Below are 17,780 nucleotides of genomic sequence, written 5' to 3' on the forward strand. Positions count from 1 at the left end.
CCCCAGACCCTGTTTTCTGCTCCTCCTGGGGCTAGAACTGTCCTTTGGAGCCAAACCTAAATTTGCCCCTGCAGGTGACTCCCTGGATGGGTGAGGTTCTGGACTGGGGGGAGAAGACGCCACAGTTCTGGTTCCACACTGCTGCCACCTCCTCTCGAGGCTGGGCGCTCCTGCTGGCCTCCGCAGTGGCCCCTCCATTCCAGCCTGCAGCTGGGGGCTTCTTAGAGACCTCTGCTACCCATGTGGGCTCTCGTCCCTTTCACCAACAGCCACGTTTTCTGAGCACCTGGATCCCCAAAACCCTCGGGCAAGGATGGCAGTGCTGTCCTCTGGGGCGCTTGGCCCCCCTATAGAGGCCCGGGAGCGTCTACCGCTTAATGCTCCGTTCTTTCCCCAGCTCCCCAAATCCCAGGCAGGCTCCCCGCGGAGATGTGCACGCACACACCCTCCACACTCACGGCCGGACTGGTGGCTCCCCTCTCCCAGGCCCGGGGCTGTGGTCGCAGGAGCCGGCCCCCTCCACCGGCGGAGGACCCCGGCATCCGACCCACGACCCCGGCGGAGCGGCCCCCTCTTTGGCCGTCGGGTTTCCCTCCTTCCCTCCCTCGCTCTTGCCCAGCTAAAAACCTGAGCCCAGGCGCCTGGAGAGAGACCGTCCCGCCATCCTGCCCCGGTGGTGGGGGGCGCGGAGTTGCGGCTTCTCCAAGGCTAACTGCCCCTCCCGGGGGCGCCCCGCCCCTCCCCGCAGGAATCTCTTACACTCAGGCTGTGAAGTTCGGGGTATTTTTAGGCCGGCGATAAAAAAAAATTCATACGGAACGTGGCATCAGGCTGCCCCCGCGGGAGGAGGGGGCGCGGGCGGCGAGAGCCACCGTCACCCGCGGCTCAAGGACACTCGCGATGCGGCGGCGGCTCGGGACCCGCGCCACGCCTCCTGGCGGCCGAACGGGGCACCACGCCGGCCCCTGCGGGCGCCCCCCGCACCCCCCAGGCTGGGTCCCGCCTCGAGCCCCGCCGTGGGGTGGCCGAGCTGGTTCAGCCCAGGCCGCCCTCCCCGGGGCAAACCCAGGAGTCCGGTATCCTGCCTAACCGTCCCTTCGCGGCCCCATTCATCCGAGTTTAGGAGCAGGCTCAGAGCCACCGACAGGTCCAGGGAGGGTATGTGTTCGGAGACAGAGCCAGAGAGAAGTCACCTCTTCCAAGTAAGGTCCTTTCCTCGATTTTCCCATGGCCGGGTCCCAGACCCAGCCAGGAAGAGGCCACCATCCATCCAACGGCTGGGTGGTATGGGGGTCATAAGTCCCACTGGGCCAGCGGACCTGGGGACCAGGGCGGACAGATGAGATGAAAGTCAGGTCCAGCCTGCATCCCAGCCTCCACCACCCAGCGGGTGCTTTAAAGGGTCTCCAGAAGCACCCATGGGGGTTTTCAAGTGCCTTTGCCTTCAGGTGCCCGGGGCCCTGCCTGCCTGGGCTTGGGAACAAACGCAGGAGGCTGGGCTGCCCCTCTCAACCTGGGGGGGGGCTCTCCAAACCCCCAAGATCAGAGCAACCGGCTAGAGCGCGGGTCAGGCCCCAGGGGCCGGCTCCGGCTTACCCACATCCCTCTTGGCCACTCTGCCCATGGAGCCTGGGTCCACCAGGGCTCAGAGCCAGCCCTTGGAGGGTCCCACCACCCCAGACGCCCACCGATTCCCCGAGGTCAGAGGAGGGAGCCTATGACAGGCAGAGGAAAGCTGAGCGGGGAGGGTCTGGACGCAGGGGGTCGGGTCGGGAAGGTAGCTGCGCGCCGCAGGTGCCCAGTAAACACGGGGGCAGCGAGGACCCGCTCTGGAGCCCACAGCGCCCTTTTGCCCGGGTGCCCTCTCCAGCCTCTCTCACCCTGGTCCACCGGCCCCGACCCCTGCCTGACTCCTCGCCCCCGGCGGCTTCCAGCAGCAACAGTTGGGGGGCCAGGCAGCCCGGCCCCGCGCTTGCATCCCCGCGCCGCCCCCCGCCAGGGGGAGCGGCGACCCCGGGACACGCGACTTGGGCGCTTCGCCCCCTCGGTGTCCCCAGCTTCTCCCCGCCTTCTCGCCGCCCGCCCCGGTCCAAACCCCAGGCTGGTGCCCGAGGGTCCCGGGCCCCAGCCGCCCCCTCCCCTGTCCCTGCGCCGGCCGGATTCTCCCCGGTGTCCCCCGCCTATCTCCTCCGTCCTTGCCCGCGGGGAGCTCCAGCCCAGCCCCAAGTTGGCGACGAAGTTGGCGCCCCCGGCTCTCCGCGCGCCCCGGCCCCCACTCACCGCGGGGAAGGGGCGCTGCGCCTGCGCCCGCCGGGAGCCCGCCGCCGCCTCCCGCCTCCCCGGCGCTGTCCGGGCTGTCCGCTGCTCCTGCTCCCGGGCGCTGAGCGGGCGCAGCGCGGCCTGGGGCTGGGTCCCGCCGGACCCGCTCCGCGCGCAGCCCACGACCCGCTGGGCGCCCGCCTGGCCCCGGGCTGGGCAGCGCTCGGCTCCCGGGCTCCCAGCCGACTGTGGCGGAGCCCTCGCCGCCGCCCCGCCCCGGCGCGCCCGCCCGCCCGTGCCCCCCCAGGCCCCTCCCTGCGGCCCTCGCTCCCGGCCCGGTCCTCTCTTCCCCTCTCCCGGACTCTGTCCCCAGACTCCACTTTCGAAGGCAAGTGCGGTCTCCGGGAAAACAGGAGCTTGCCCAGAGCCCTGGGTCCAGCCCTCCGTTCACTGGCCGCATGACCTTGGGCCAGAGAATTTAGAGGACCCCTCGGTTTGTGCGGGAGGCCAGCATCTTGGGGTTGCCATAAAAGAAAATGTCAATTACCATAGACCCAGACACTGTTTCTAAACAGACTTGTGGATCTGGCTGGAAACGGATGGAGGTGGGAACAGGAAGTGTGCACTGAAAGTGGGGTCGCAGGTCGGACCTGCCCAGCCCCCTCCCCACCTGTTTCCATTTCTTTTTCAGTGTTTTGATGGTTCTGGAGCTATCTGGGGAGGTCATGGGGCAATGGGGCCGGCAGGGAGGGCAGGCTGGGCCGGGCGATCAGTGTAGGCAGAAGACCAGCAGGCTGCAGCAGGAAGGCCAGAGTGAGAGGGCGGTGGGCACTTGTGAGGCAAGGCCGAGCCCCTCCAGCCCCTGGAGGCCCTAAGCGGGCAGCTGTTTCTGCAGCGCCACCTGGCGACCCCAGGCAGGCTGCAGCTAGAGGGTACCGGCCCCCAAAGGAGGAGTCCCATCAACCCTGTCTCTTGGTAGCAGCTGTTTTATTTCCAGTGTGTCCTGGAGCTAGCGGCCCCCCAAAGTCCATCAGGAGCGAGGTGGGAGGGCGCGTGCTCAGGCTACACCTCCGTCCATCCTTAAGTTCAGGTTACCCTTGTGAGCAGGGGTGACCGGCAGGCAGGAGACAGTGCCCTAAGGGGCACAGCCAAACCCCAAGCTGGGGCCGGCAGGGCTGCCTCTGGGCTGAGCCCCCTCCCCTGTGCAGCTCACGTCCCTTCCCTGAGGCGCTGGGATCCGGGCTCAGTGCCCCAGCAGCCGCACCACATCCCGAGGATTCACCAGCTTCTCTCGTGGCTTCCCGGAGCCCTGTCCTCGGGACACCTCCTCGGCGTCCACCTTCTCCCAGTCTGAGAAAGAGACTGGCCGGACCCCTGAAGCAGACGGAAGACGAGTCAATGCCGCCTGCCACCTCTTCCTGTATCCCAGCCTCACCCCAGGACCCTCTTCCCAAGGAGCGGGGCCCCCAAGAGAAGCCATCCCCATCCCCATCTCCCAGGAACTCAGCACTGGGCCCAGACCTCGGCTGCTGAGCAGGGCCTGGATGGCCGCGAAGCCCGGCCTGGGGCCCGCGGGCAGCAGCCCGGCCTGGAGGTCCTTCAGCAGCTCCTGGCTGGTGAGGAAGCTGTCTGTCATGGTCGTAGCAATGACCCCCGTAGGTCCTCTCTTCACCCAGCCACTGCAGTAGAGACCTAAAGGGGCAGGAAAGGAGAGGAGGTGATGTGCCACCGGCCAGCAGGCCTGTGCCCCGACCTATACACACATGCACAGGCAGACAGCTCCCCAGGCCCCGGAGACCCCAGCAGCTGGGCTGTTACAGCCGCTGGTCGGCCACCCTGGATTCTTCTCAAGCTGTTCTTACCGCTGTCCCCCTTACACCTGGGGCTTGCCACCTCTAGTCCAGGCTCTTAGTATATATTTGCTGAATGAATTAGTAACGAGACAGGCACGTGGGCATTTAATCAGACTGAAGGCAGAGGACGAGGGCATCCTTAGCTCCAATCCCGGCACCGAGCACAGGGCCCAGCCCACGACAGGCCTCAGTAAATGTTTACTGAGTGACTTAATGACCAGACATATGTCCAGTATGTCCCGGCTGGCTTGGGAACTCTAGGGCCGGGATGAGGGTGGGCGGGGTCTTGGGTCAAGGCCTAGCTCAGAGCACTTGTCAGTGTGTGTCAGTGGGTGAAGGGGCGGTGGGTGAATGAGCGGCCCTGGGGGCACCGGCTCTCCAGCCTCCCACCGTAATTAGGTACCCAGGCTTCCCATACTGTCTCACCTGGCACATCCACAACCCGGCCCTCTAGATTGGGGATGACCCCAAGTTTGGGGTCAAAGGGCACACTGGGGTCGATGGAGCGGCTCTTATACCCAACGCTGCTCAGCACCAGCCCACAAGGGAGGTCCTCCACATCTCCCGTGGGCACTGCCCGGGTGGTCTCACCGACACCCTGTTGGGAAGAGCAGGGGCAACACCAGGCTGGGGGTGGGAGGCCTGAGACGGGGGGCGCCTTTGGGGAACATGAGGCTCACCTCCAGTCTGGTGACCGCCAGGCGAATGCCTGCTGCCCGCTGCCCATCTGGGGAGGGTAGCACCTGCTGGGGGCTCCGGAAGAAACGGAGGCCCCAGGCACGGGGGGCCGAGGCCTGGCGGGCAGCCTCCTCCGCCCCTGGCTTCTCCGTGGCGGTTCGAAGCAGCAGTTCCGTCAGCCGCTTCCTTGGACGGGGCACCTCTGTTAGCGATGCAGAACATCTCAGGGCTGGCCTGGCCCCACAAGCCACCTCCCCTAAGCCTGCCTGGACCTAGGCCAACCCTCCTCGAGAGCTGGGGGCCAGGCCGGGGCCCTTCACCTTTGATTCTGTCCTGGAGGCCCAAGAAATCTGCAGGATCTAAAACAGGCCGCGTTCCTGGTAACTGGATCATCTCTCGAAGCTCCTGGAGGTGGGGGGTGGGGATGGGAGAGGGGATCAGGCCCAGAATATGTCTACCCTGGGCCCACCCCAGAAGGCACAGGGCCCCGGTCTGCCCTAGGCAGCAGCTACAGCTACTCCCCGGGGCCCTGTCCCAACCCGCCCTGCAAGGGAAGACCCTCTATCTGGGGCCCTCATCCGTCCCTCCCCATCCGGCTCCAGTACCTTAATGGTGAAGGCCACTTGCAGGGGGCCGCGCCGACCCACTATCCACACGGTCTTCACCCGGCTCCGCCTCAGCTCCCTCAAGGCAGCCTCCGTGATATCTGTTTTCTGGCACAAGAGGAGGTCCTTGAAGTCATCCGACACTGACCTGGGGAAGGGGACTGTTTCTCCTTTTGCTGGGTCCCCATCCTGAGCTAGAAGCCGTGGAATGCGCACCACGGCTCCCCCTGGTGGTCAGATGAAACACAGCGCCAATTCTGCGAGGGGCTCCGGGAGGAGCAGACCAAGCAGGCCTCTTTCACGGCACAGACAGGGGTGACTGGGTGTCTACCGCGCGCTCAGCACTGGGCAAGGGGCGGATATACGGGGACAAGGGCTTAAGGCCAGAGGGTGGATGTGAGCAAGACAGACGTGGTGCAGGGCCTCGCAGAGGTTATTTGGTGGAGAGGGAAATACTCCAATGAGCATAAAAACTGCGGTGGTGATAAGATGCTAAGCCGGACACCAAAAGTAGACTGACTTGTGAGAAAGAAGGTATTGCCCCCAGGGAAAAGGACCTATTTGGGGAAGTCCAGGAAGGTGGAAGGAAAACTGAGCAAAGAGTCAACAACCAGCAGGAGATGTGCCAGAATGTTCTAAGCAGGGGACACTGATGTATAAAGGTCCTGCGGCAGGCTGAAGTTTTTCCCTTAGAAAAGGCCCACGGTAGCCGGGAGTGGTGGCGCACGCTTGTGATCCCAGCGCTTGGGAGGCTGAGACAGGAGGATCGTGCAGGTGCAAAGCCAGCCTCAGCTACTGAGTGAGGCTCTCAGCAACTTAGTGAGACCCTGTCTCCAAATAAAGTATAAAATAGGTCTAGGAGTATAGCCTGGAGGTGGAAAAGCCCCTGGGTTCAACCCCTAGTACCACAAAAGAAAGAAAGAAAGAAAGAAAGAAAGAAAGAAAGAAAGAAAGAAAGAGAAGGTCGACGTTGGCCAGGTGTGGTGGCACACGCTTGTAATCCTAGCATTTGGGAGGCTGAGACAGGAGGATTGTGGTTCTCGGACAGCGTCAGCTACTTAGGCCATTTGCAACTCAGTGAGACCCTGTTTTAACATAAAGAATAAACAATAGGGCTGGGGGTGCAGCTCGGAGGTAGAATGCCCCTGGGTTCCATCCCCAGTACCATGAAGAACAAGGAGGAGGAGGAGGAGGAGGAGGAGGAGGAGGAGGAGGAGGAGGAGGAGGAGGAGGAAGGTCCACGTAGCTGGAGTACTGAGAACACAAGGAGGAATGGTAGAGTGCAGCCTAGGAGGAAGCCTGTGCCCCTGCAGGGCCTGGGCACCTGGCTGAGCTCTGCAGGGAGGGTGGAGCCATGCAGACCTGGACTCTGCCACCTACCTCCAGGTGCTCCAGGGGGCTCAGCAGGATCCGGGCCACGTCCAGAGCCACGTTTCCCTGCCCCAGAATCACGGCTGTGTCACAGCTCAGATCCGGTGCGAGCTAGAGGAGACAGGTCTTGATAGGGCACCCGGCCTCAGCTGCAGTCAGGCTGATGTCACGGGCAGACACCTCATGCCCGGGAAGGGCACCCTACCGCCCCACCCTGGCCCCATCCTGCCCTCCAGGTCAACCTCCACCTCTCAGGATCAATGATCGATGGCTTCCCTCCTCATCCAGCTCTTGCCTTTAAGGGCTGGCCTTGGCCAGGGGGTGGGGAGGAAGAGGCAGCAGGAGCGCTCCCCAAACTCACCTCCCGGTTCTCAGGGAGCCCATTGTACCAGCCCACAAAGGCCCGGGCTGAGTACACACCAGGCAGCTCCTCGCCGGGAATTCCCAGGGCCCGGTGGTCCTCAGCTCCGTAGCTCTGTGGAAAGAACACGGGCCCAAGGCCCAGAGCCCTCAGCACCAGCTGCCAGGGGCCTGGCAGCCCTGCTGGTTCCCAGGGACCCCCTCCAGAGGCTTCCAACCTGGTCCGCCCTGTGCCCTCCATCCCTCAGCGGCCATCTCCGGCCCCGGCCCCGGCCTTCCCCACCTCCCACTCACCAGCACCACAGCATGGTAGGCCTCCCGGAGCTCCGGCACCGTCACGTCCCTGCCCACCACCACGTTGCCCCAGAAGGCACAGCGCTCAGAGTGGGCTGTCTGGGTAAAGGTGTTGATAACATTCTGCCAAACAGCCCCAAGAGGGAGGGATCAGAGGCTGGTGTGCCCTCATCCCCACCTGGGTGGCATCCCCACGGAAGGCCTGGGTCGCTCTGTCCAGCCAAGGAGCCTCCCTGCCGTCCTCCTCCTGGTCAGCATCTCCGAGGCCACGCTCAGTGCCCGGAGAGACCCACCTTCACCTCGGGGTGGTCGGGGGCCACACCAAAGCGCACCAGGCCGAAGGGTACAAGCTGTTTCTCGTAGATGTCCACGTGGGCTTGGGGGTGGTGCTGCAGGGAGAGGGTGTAGCTGAAGAGGCTGAGGGAGAAGGGGGTGCGTGGGACCTCCCTTTGCCGGACACAGCAGGGGAGTTCGGGTAGGGGGCTGAGGACACAAAGAGGTTTTGGCTGGCCCCTCGCCTTCCCACCTGCTTGGGGAGCCTGACAAGCTCAGGGTTTAGCACCTCTGGGTTTGACCCCCCAGCACCTCAAAAAAACAATTCTTGCCGGGTGTCGTGGCGCACGCTTGTAATCCCAGTCCTTGGGAGGCTGACAGGAAGACTGCAGGTTCGAATCCAGCCTCAGCTACTTAGTGAGGCTCTCAGCAACTTAGTGAGACCCTGTTTCAAAGTAAAGAACAAAACATAGGGCTGGGGGGCGTAGCTCAGAGGTCGAATGACCCTGGGTTCAATCCCTAGTACTGAAAAAAAAAATTGTTTTCCTCAGTATGGGTCAGAAGGCTCTCTCCAAGGACGAGGCTTAGCTAATCTTATCTCAAGCAGCTAAAATCCTCATCCTTCAGGAAACCCTCCCCTTCATGGCCCCTCCTCCCTCTCCAGCTCCTCCTCCTGGGCCCTTTCCTCTGCTCCCCTCTAACCTAAGAGTTTCTGAGGTGCTTCCAGTCTGGGGCCCTTGTCCTGGGAGGGTTTACACATTCCCTCTGGTGACCCCAGATTCTCCTCCTGCCCAGACCTCTCCCAAACGCCCAACCTGAGACCCCCAGGATGCCACACCCCGATATCGCAGGACAAAATCAAATTTCTGCCCCCCAAGTCTCTCCTCTCCTGCTGCTGGGCTTCCTTCCAGCCCCTCCCCTGGAAGCCAGGACCTCCTTGCTTACCCTCCTCTCCTCCATCAGCCCTGCATCCTTGCCCCTCTCCCCCTGCCCCACCACTGTCCAGGCCACCGGCCTAAGTCCACCCTGCACACAGCCGGAACATTCGAAATAAAGAAATGGGAGCTGGGCATAGTGGTGCACACTTGTAATCCCAGCATTTGGGAGGCTGAGACAGGAGGAGCACAGGTTCACAGCCAGCCTCAGCTACTTAGTGAGGCCCTCCCAACTTAGTGAGATACTGTTTCAAAATAAAGAATAAAAAATAGGGCTGGGGGGGTGTATCTCAGAGGTAGAATGCCCCTGGGTTCAATCCCCAGAACCACTAAATAAATAAATAAATAAATAAATAAATAAATAAATAAATAAATAAATGGTTCCTGGGTTATAGCTCAGTATGAGAGTGCTTGCCTAGCATGCATGAGGCCTGGGGTTTGATCCCCAGCTACACACACACACACACAGGCATTCTACCTCTGAGTTACACCCCCAGCCATTTTTATTTTTATTTTGAAATATAGTCTGGCTAAGTTGCTGCAGCCAGCCTAGAACCCACAATCTCCTTGTCTCAGTCTTCCCAGTTCTGGGACTACAGGTGTGTACCACCATGCCGGGTTCTGTGCCCAAAAATGTGTCAATGAAGCCAGCCACCTATAGCACTGGGCACCCAAATACCCGGGGGGAATGGGTTTAAAATTGCTGATTCCCCAGCCACAGAGTTTGATTAGGTCTGAGCTGGGCCCAGAAATAGTCAGTTTAAGAAGTCACCCCAGGGGACTCAGATGGATGGAGGCTGTGGACAGTGACCAGGTAAACCTACCCCAGCCTGGCTGCTGGCTTCCAAGCTCCCTGGGATCTGGTCCCCGCCCCTCCCCAGTCCCAGCTCCCAGGCACACCCACTTCCAGGAGCTTGCCTTCTCTGAAGGGCCATTCTCTCCCTCCCCTGGACTTTGTCCTAAGCCTGGGCCACTTTGGCCACTCTATCCCTTATCTGATATCTCCTCCAGCCTGCGATTTGGACATCTCTCCCTCTGGACTGGGTGAAGGGCCCCTCATGAGCTCCCAGGGCAGACCCTAAAATACTCTGTAAAACAACCACCTGTCCCCTCAGGCTAGCACGTCAGGTCTTCAGCACAGGAACGTCTGTCCTGCTCACCCCCTGGTCCCAGGGCAGCCTGTGCCCGGCGCGTGTCGGTGTCTAATAAATATCACCGGATGGACCACCATGGAGATCCCAGGCCTTCCCTGCCCAGAGGTGGCCAGCTGGGACCTTGGACCACCTCCCCCAGCCTTTGTGTGCTCTCCTGTTAAGAGGCGTGATACCCGCACTGCAGGTCGACACAAGGATGCTGCAAGATGCTGTAGCCAGCGCCTGACTCAAGCCAAGGATCAGCTCAGAACTGATCCCTGGGTCCATCCACAGGGAAAGCTGGGCGAGTGTCTGCAGGCCTGTCCCCAGAGGTGCGAAGAACCCTACTCTCCCCTCACCCACAATTTTAGGCTCAGCTAACACAGTTCCCCTTACAGGAAGTCCTCCAGGCCCTGTGGCTCCCTGGCCTCTAATCAGAGCCCAGGCTGTCTTCCTACGTCCATGGCCTGGATTCCAGCTTGACTTCCTGCACACGGAGGCCACAGCCAAGGCTAGTGGCCTTCAATGCGGCTAAAGTGTGCCTTTTCAAGGAAACAGCCCCTCCTCTTTCTCCATTTCTCCCACCTCCTCCTCCATCTTCTCCTTCCTCTTTCTCCTCCTCCTCCTATTTTGTGGTACTAGGAACTGAACACAGGGCCTCACACATGCGAGGCAACTGCTCTACCACTAAGCTACACCTCCAGACCCCTCCCCCCCACTTTTTTGGCAGTACTGGGGATTGGACTCAGGGTCATTCCACCTCCGAGCTACAACCCCAGCCCTATTTTTTCTTTCTTTCTTCTTCTTATTTTTTTATGGGTTTGGGGATGGAACCCAGGGGCATTCTACATCTGAGCTACACCCCCTGCCCTATTTTTTATTCTTTATTTTGAAACAAAGTCTCACTGAGCTGCTGAGGCTGTCTGCAAACCACAATCTTCCAGTCTCAGCCTCCCAAATGCTGAGATTACAAGTGTGCGCCACCATGCCTGGCTCTTTATTCTTTATTTTGAAACAGGGTCTTATCAAGTTGCTGGCTGCAACCTGCGATCCTCCTGTCTCAGCCTCTCAAATGCTGGGTTCCATCCTAGCCCACCATGCCCAGCACCAGTCCTTTTAAATTTTTTTAAATTTTGACACAGCGTCTCACTAAGTTGCAGAGGGTCTCACTACATAGCTAAGGCTGACTGCAAACCTGCGATCCTCCTGTCTCAGCCTCCCTAGGATTATAAGCATGCACCATCACACCCAGCTCCAGCCCTTTTAATTTTTTTTTTTTTAATATTTTGAGACAGGGGCTCACTCAGTTGCCCAGGCTGGTCTCAAACTTGCAAACCTCCAACCTCAGCCTTCCAAGCGGCTAGAGTTCCAGGCATGTGCCACTGTGCCCAGCAGGAAACAGTTTCGGAAGGAGCCCCCTGGCTTGGCTCACTCTGCTCGGACCATTATAATTAGCCTGTCACCTGTGATGCTTGGGAGGTACACGCTGGTCACTTTTGAGCAGAGTGATCGGCTCATGCCGATCTTCATGAGACCTTCCGAGTTTCAGCACTTAAAGCCTCGGTCCCAGGCAAACCGGACAGCGGACCACCCCTACCTTTCATGTATCTGCATGTGTGCATATTAATATCCGCAGCCTTCCTTCTGTCTCTGCAAGTCCCTCCAACACGAGGTCACTGGCTCAGCTCATCAACCGAGTCTCCCCTCCCCCCACCTCTAGCCTTGAGGCCTGCCTGCTAAAGCCAGTACTGAAAGCCTTGAGACTTTAACCCTTACTGGGGGAGGAGAGTGGACAGGAGGAAGGCTGGAACTGTGGGTGAGGAAGGAACAATATGGCGGGTAATGTTATAGAACGCTGAGAAGTGGGGGGAGCCCCAGGATGCAGGATGTTGGGGATGGAGTAGAGACAGAGGGGACGGAAGGGAAGATGAAGGGGAGACGAGTCACCCTCGAGGCCTGCAGAAGCGCCCTGGATTGCTTGGTCCCAAGGAGGCAGAGCTGTCCATCTGCCACTGACTACCAACCACGGGCAAACACACTTCTGCTACAGTGAAGGCCGCGGTGGGAACCCCGCGTATAGGTGAGGGGGCAGGCAGGAAGTACCCAGTCTACCTGGGCTCGGAGCCCCTTCCATATGAGGCAACCCCAAAAGGGTGAAATGTGCCCTTAGGATCAGGGCAACAGGTGAGTGAACGATGGGAAAGGAGCCTGGAGAACGTGACTTACCTTGAGCAGGTGCTGGGCAGTGTAGAAGCCAGCTGGACCACTGCCCACCACACAGATCTGGGGAGTCTCCTGTGCAGAGAAATGCCGGCAGGAGCCTGGGGCTGGGCAGAGAGGGGAACAAGGTCAAATGAACACTCTCCCCCAGCTCAAACCAATCTCAGCGTCCAACAGGAGATGGAGCTGGCTGACTTCACCCTCACCTGGATGGAATCTTCCTTCTCTTCCCCAAAGCTTTGGCATTTGTGGAGTCTGAAGCCCCAAAGACTGTGTCTTCATTCAGAGCCCCACACCTCATCCACGAACGACTACACAAGCACTTGTTGGCCTGCCCACAACCAACCCCTTGTCCCTGAAACTGCCCCGCCACCGCACTTGTCTTTATTATGGAGTTCCCACCGGTCAGCTCTACTCCCACATCTGTCCAGACTCCCTATCAATCCTGCCACTGTGGGTCTCCCTACAAAGCCTCGATCTCTCTTCTTCTAACCCCTCTCCCCCTCTCAATAGAGAACTCCCTATATATACAGCTCACACAGACCTCGGTTTCAGCTCGGATATTCCTGTCTTCCCATAGACCTCCGCATCACCCCGGCTCGCTCAGCCCCACGCCTGCGGACCTCCTGATCGCTCTTTTCCCCCGTTGCTGACCCCCGCCTCACAAGTCGCCGCACGGGGCCCCATCTGCCCCCTACACCAGCTCCACTGTCTATCGTGAACAGACCCCTCCAGTCTCGCCCCTTCCCCTACACTCAGCGCGCACAGGCCTCCCGGAGCTCCCTCCAGCCCGCAGTGCCCCGCTCCTACTCCAGGTGCTCCTAGCGGGAGGCGACAAAGTCCGAGGCCACACCGCCCAGTTCCACCAGCGCCAACAGCGAGGAGCCATGACTGGAAAGAGTCAGGAGCAAGCCCTATCTGCAGCCCAGAGCTCCGCGCCGCCAGACCACGCCCACACGACCACGCCCACTCCCAGCCTCCAGGCCCGCCCACCCGCGTGGCCCCGCCCCCACGCTCCGGGAAAGCGCTGCCTTTGGGGTTCCGCTCCGATCCCCCTTCCGAAAGAATCCCGCCCCCGATCCACTCCCAACTGTCGAAGCTCTGCCCCTAGAACTTCAGGGCCCTCTGAGACTTAATATATTTTCCCTTCGATCTTCACTCTCCCTCCAAATGCCGGAAGCCTAGCACTGAACGCGAGCGAATCCCCATCGCTATTTCAGTCTCTCTTGAAGAGAGAGCCAATTAAAAAGAAGCTTATTTCACGTCGCCTTCCTTTCGGCGCTCACTGATGACGTGTACGCCTATGCCTTTTGATAGAGCGTCCGCCGGCCTGCGTGATTTTGTCCCAGCCAATCAAGAGGCCGCTCTAAGCGCGCCTCACCGCCTATTGGGTAATAACTATAAAGTCCGGAAGTCTGGAGACTTGAGCGCCCACTTCGACCCTTGCCGGCTCCCGGTCCAGCCTCAAGTGTTGGCCATGGGCAGATTCTGTCCATAACTGGTCAGGAGGAATATTAAGCCGTAGAGAACTTGTCTCACGTCACCTCCTGCTAAGATCCGACCCCGACCTCTGACCCTTGCCCGGCCCTCGCTTCAGGTGTAGAATTTAAGAAATACGTATTACTTATTTGGATTACCTAATTTAAGAAAATTAGGTAATCCAAATAAGTAATACGTATTTTAATGTTGAGTCCAAAGCAATAGCCTCCTGTAATCTTTAAACTTTTATTACTTTGCTTGCTGTAACAGAAAAGTGCTCAAACCATAATGTACAGTTTGATGAATTGCGAGGTAAAACCACCACCCAGATTGAGAACTAGAACATGGCAGTAACCCAGGCGTCCCCTGTAGCTAGTCACTTCTGCCTCCTATTGGTGAAACTGTCCTAATATGTAATTTTTTTTTTCTTGGTACCAAAGGTTGAAGCCAGAGGCCAGCCTTATTTTTTATAGTAAACAGGCTTTCTTTCTTTCTTTTCTTTCTTTCTTTTTTTTTTTTTTTTTTGTGGTACTGGAGGTTGAACCCAGGGGTTTTCCTATCTCCAGGCTACATTCCCAGTTCTATTTTATACTTTATTTGGAAACGGTCTCACTAAGTTGCTGAGAGCCTCACTAAGTAGCTGAGGCTGGCTTCGAACCTGTGCGATCCTCCTGTCTCAGCCTCCCAAGCGCGGGGATTACAAGCGTGCTCCACCACGCCTGGCTCGAACAGGGTTTCAATAAGTTGCTGAGTCTGGTCTCGACCCTGTGATCTCGTTCCCCATCCTTCCAAGTACTGAGATTAGTGGCATGTGCCACCACGCCCAGTTTATGTCATTTGTTTTATGGCTGTCCCACTGTATGGTGAATAGGCAAATTATGGCTTGCAAGCCAAATGCTGTCCCCAGGACTGTTTTGTATGGCCCATAAGATTTTTTTTTTTTCATAATGGAAAAAAAAAAACTTGAGTATTTTGTGTGGTATCTGAAAATCACATGAAATTCACATTTCAGCTTTTTTTCTTTTTTTTTTTTTTTTGGTGGTACTGGGGTTCCTGGAAGCCCTTCTACCTCCGAGATACACTCTCACGGGCTACACTCCCAGACCTATTTTTTACTTTTTTTTTTTTTTATGTGGAAACAGGGTCTCTTAAGCCAGCGAGGCTGGCTCCGAACCAGCACGATCCTCCTGTCTCAGCCTCCCAAGCGCGGGGATTACAAGCGTGCGCCACCACGCCCGGCTAAATTTCAGCATTTATTAAGGGGGTGGGGAGGGAGCCCAGTTCCATTCACTCATATCTCCAGACCCTCCCATAATTCCTAACACCCAATGAACATTCATAAAGAATCTGTCTTAATGATAAACATCATTGATTATCCACTCACACAGAGGGATAAAGAGGTTGAAATTCAGGATCGGACACCCAGGAAGCTCTGTAGTGCTCCCCCTCCAGAAGCAGTATGTCTGGTGGTTGAGAACATGGGTTCTGGAATCAGGCACGGAGTTCAAATCCTCCTGCCACTTATCAGCTGTGTAACACTGAGAATCTCCTCAAGCCTTTTTTCACCGTCTGTAATGTGAGGAAAATTACCAACTTGTTGTAAAGATTGACTTTAGGTGACCTAGGTAAAAAAAAAAAAAATCTGCCTTACGTAGTAAATAAATAGTAGCTATCATCATCATTATTATCACCAATATATGTGACCTCATATCCCCCTGTAAATTAGACCTTTACTCCATGCAGAGCCCTAGAAGCATTTCATTTTTCTCCTCTCGTCTTCCCTCATCTTTCAAGCCAAAGTCATTCCCAACCCACATCCACAGAGCAGAAAACTGAGCTTCAAAACAAGCAATGGTGAGCCGGGCGTGGTGGCGCATGCTTGTAATCCCAGCATTTGGGAGGCTGAGACCAGAGGATCTCAGTTTAATGACAGCCTCAGCTACTTAGGCCCTTTGCAACATAGTGAGACCCTGTTTCAAAATAATTAAAATAGGGCTGGGTTGTAGCTCGGAGGTAGAATGCCCCTGGGTTCCATCCCTGGTACCGCAAAAACAAACAAAAACCAGTGGCTTGTTCCCGGGGTTCCCATGGTCGCCTACCAGGGCCTCCAGCTGCTGCCCATACCCCGGTCAGGCCCAGATCAATAACCATGAGTCATCGATTCTACATTTGGATAGATTTAATAATTAGCTCGGAGTATGCAACTGGGACCTTCTTCTGACATTGCGTTTTTCATACGGAGATCTAGCCGTTTGATGAATTGCGCGCCTGGACCTTCTGACCATTTCTGAGCTGTTAATGCAGTTCAAAAGAGCAGCAACCACAGAGCAAGGCCGTAGGCCAGGGAGACCGCCAAGCCTGCCCTGTGCCGAGAGGGCTGCTTGAATCCAAGACTCTGCTCTGCCGCTGAGCCTCCCGGCAGGAAGCAGATGGCAGAGTCGAGAGGGTGACTAAAGAGAGGTTAATGAGGGAACATGGTGCAGAGGTGTGAGCAGGGCCAAGGGAACGGAGAAGCAACAGCTGGAAGCACCTGCCAAGGCAGGCCCTGCAGAATTCCAAAGGGAACTCAGCGAGGTGTGGTCGTAGGGGAGGGAGCTGTGGGGGGCAGAGACCGCAGGGCGAGGATCTGGAGCCTGAGCTGACACGGGTCACTGGAGAGGTGCTCCGCAGCAGGCTGGGCTCAGAGAATGGCTTTGCTGTGGTCAGCCTCCTCCGCCCACCCCGCAGGTGTCCTTGTGCTGGCAGTCAGCCCCATCATCCAGGTCGTCATGCCCATCACCCTGTCCCCTCCCCTTCAAAGACTGAACTGTAAAAAACAAGGCTGTGCCGTGCTCAGAGGAAGGCTTGCATGTTCCCAGTCAAGGATAACTTGTCCCTTCAGCGGGCGTTTGGCCATGTCTGGAGATGTTCAGCTCGGTGTGACGTTGCATGCCTGTGATCTCAGAGATTACGGAGGTGGAGGGAGAAGGATGGCAAGTTCCAGGCCAGCCTAGGAAACTTGTGGAGAACCTGTCTCAAAGTAAAAAATCAAAGCTGGGCGTGGTGCCGCACACTTGTAATCCCAGTACTTGGGAGGCTGAGACAGGAGGATTGTAGTTTGTAGCCAGCCACAGCTACTTAGTGAGGCCCTCTGCAACTTAGTGACACCGTGTTTCAAAATAAAGAAGAAGAAGAAAAAAAAACAGGGCTGGGGGTGTAACTCAGAGGTAGACTGCTCCTGGGTTCCATCCCTAGTAACACACACACACACACACACACACACACACACAAAAAAAAAAAAAAAAAAAAAAAAAAAAAACAATCAAAAGGGCCACGAGTGCAGTTCAGTGGTAGCGAGCCACTGGATTGTTTTCAGTACTAACAAAAGAGGAAGAGAAAGATTTTTTTTGTTGTGACTTGGGCAGCTGCATCTAGTAAATAAAAGGCAGGGCCATGGCTAGATAGCCTACAATTCGCAGGACGTCCAGCAGGAATCATCCCGCTAAAAAGTCACAGCGCCGAGGTGAGAAATTCTGTTGGACACTCACTGCTCCGGCCTCCTACCGCAATACCCGGCCTCCTCCTGCCTCTCTCAGCCCTGCCTACTTGGGGTGAATCTCGGTGGGATCCTCGCGCCCTGGCCCCCTCCTGGGTCTGGTATCAGTATTTCCCTTACATTCCCACCTCAAGCCGCGCTGCAGCCCGTCCTGTCACTAGAAGCCCAGCCCTTAACCTCAAGCTCTACCATCTCACCCCAGCCCTCCTCCTCTCCTCTCTAAAGCCATCTGTGCGTCAGACCCTGTCCCCATAACCCCCTCCAGCTCAGCTCCCTCCCAGGCTCATTGCTTCTAAACATCGTGGCGATGTGAGACTGTCATGCACCACTAAAAGCATATTTAAAAAAATAAACGTCATGGAACAAGGCAGACATTTCTAGAGCCAGCCAGGGCCACGCCGGAGCTACTTATACTCTCCCAATTCCATCCTCAAGGGATTCTCCCCTCGTTCCCCTGCAGAGCTTTCCCCACAAAACACACCTACTTTCACCTTGCTGGTGCTATGGCCCTCGGGGACTGCTGAGCCTGTGTCTTGAACTGACTTCTCTGGCTGAGAAACTAGGGTGTCTGCCAAGAGGGACCTGGTCCTGAGGTCCCTGGGAGGCCAAGGGCACCGGAGGAAGCAGCACCGAGCCGGGGTGCTGCTTTCATGGGGAGGGAAGCCCCAGCTAAAGAGATGACCCTCCCGCCTGGGTTCCTCCGTCTCCCAGGTGACCTGGGCCTGGATCCCAGGCCACCTTCCACTGCCGCCCCCTTGCCCAGCCCAGGCTCAGCTGGAGCAGGG

The 17,780-nt window shown here is 57.8% G+C and overlaps 1 protein-coding gene across 6 annotated transcripts; it reads right to left on the reverse strand.

Moving 5' to 3' along the window:
- Window positions 1-3,502: 3,502 nt before the first annotated feature.
- Window positions 3,503-12,870, reverse strand: FDXR (ferredoxin reductase; the record flags this gene model as incomplete). 6 transcript variants are annotated; one of them, XM_080713331.1, is made up of 12 exons in its annotated part: window positions 3,503-3,633; window positions 3,781-3,951; window positions 4,539-4,710; window positions 4,793-4,992; window positions 5,111-5,195; window positions 5,396-5,503; window positions 6,776-6,877; window positions 7,128-7,241; window positions 7,421-7,519; window positions 7,714-7,806; window positions 11,988-12,082; window positions 12,792-12,870. In XM_080713331.1, the coding sequence occupies 12 exons, from the start codon at window positions 12,868-12,870 to the stop codon at window positions 3,503-3,505; spliced, it is 1,449 nt and encodes a 482-aa protein (XP_080569457.1). The 6 variants fall into 6 exon arrangements, with proteins under 6 accessions (XP_080569457.1, XP_080569456.1, XP_080569453.1 ...); XM_080713330.1 differs by having other exon boundaries at window positions 7,421-7,543; XM_080713327.1 differs by having other exon boundaries at window positions 5,396-5,521; window positions 7,421-7,543.
- Between the last annotated feature and the right edge of the window lie 4,910 nt (window positions 12,871-17,780).

This window comes from Muscardinus avellanarius (assembly GCF_963383645.1).
Source record: "Muscardinus avellanarius genome assembly, chromosome: 16".
Lineage (NCBI taxonomy): Eukaryota > Metazoa > Chordata > Mammalia > Rodentia > Gliridae > Muscardinus > Muscardinus avellanarius.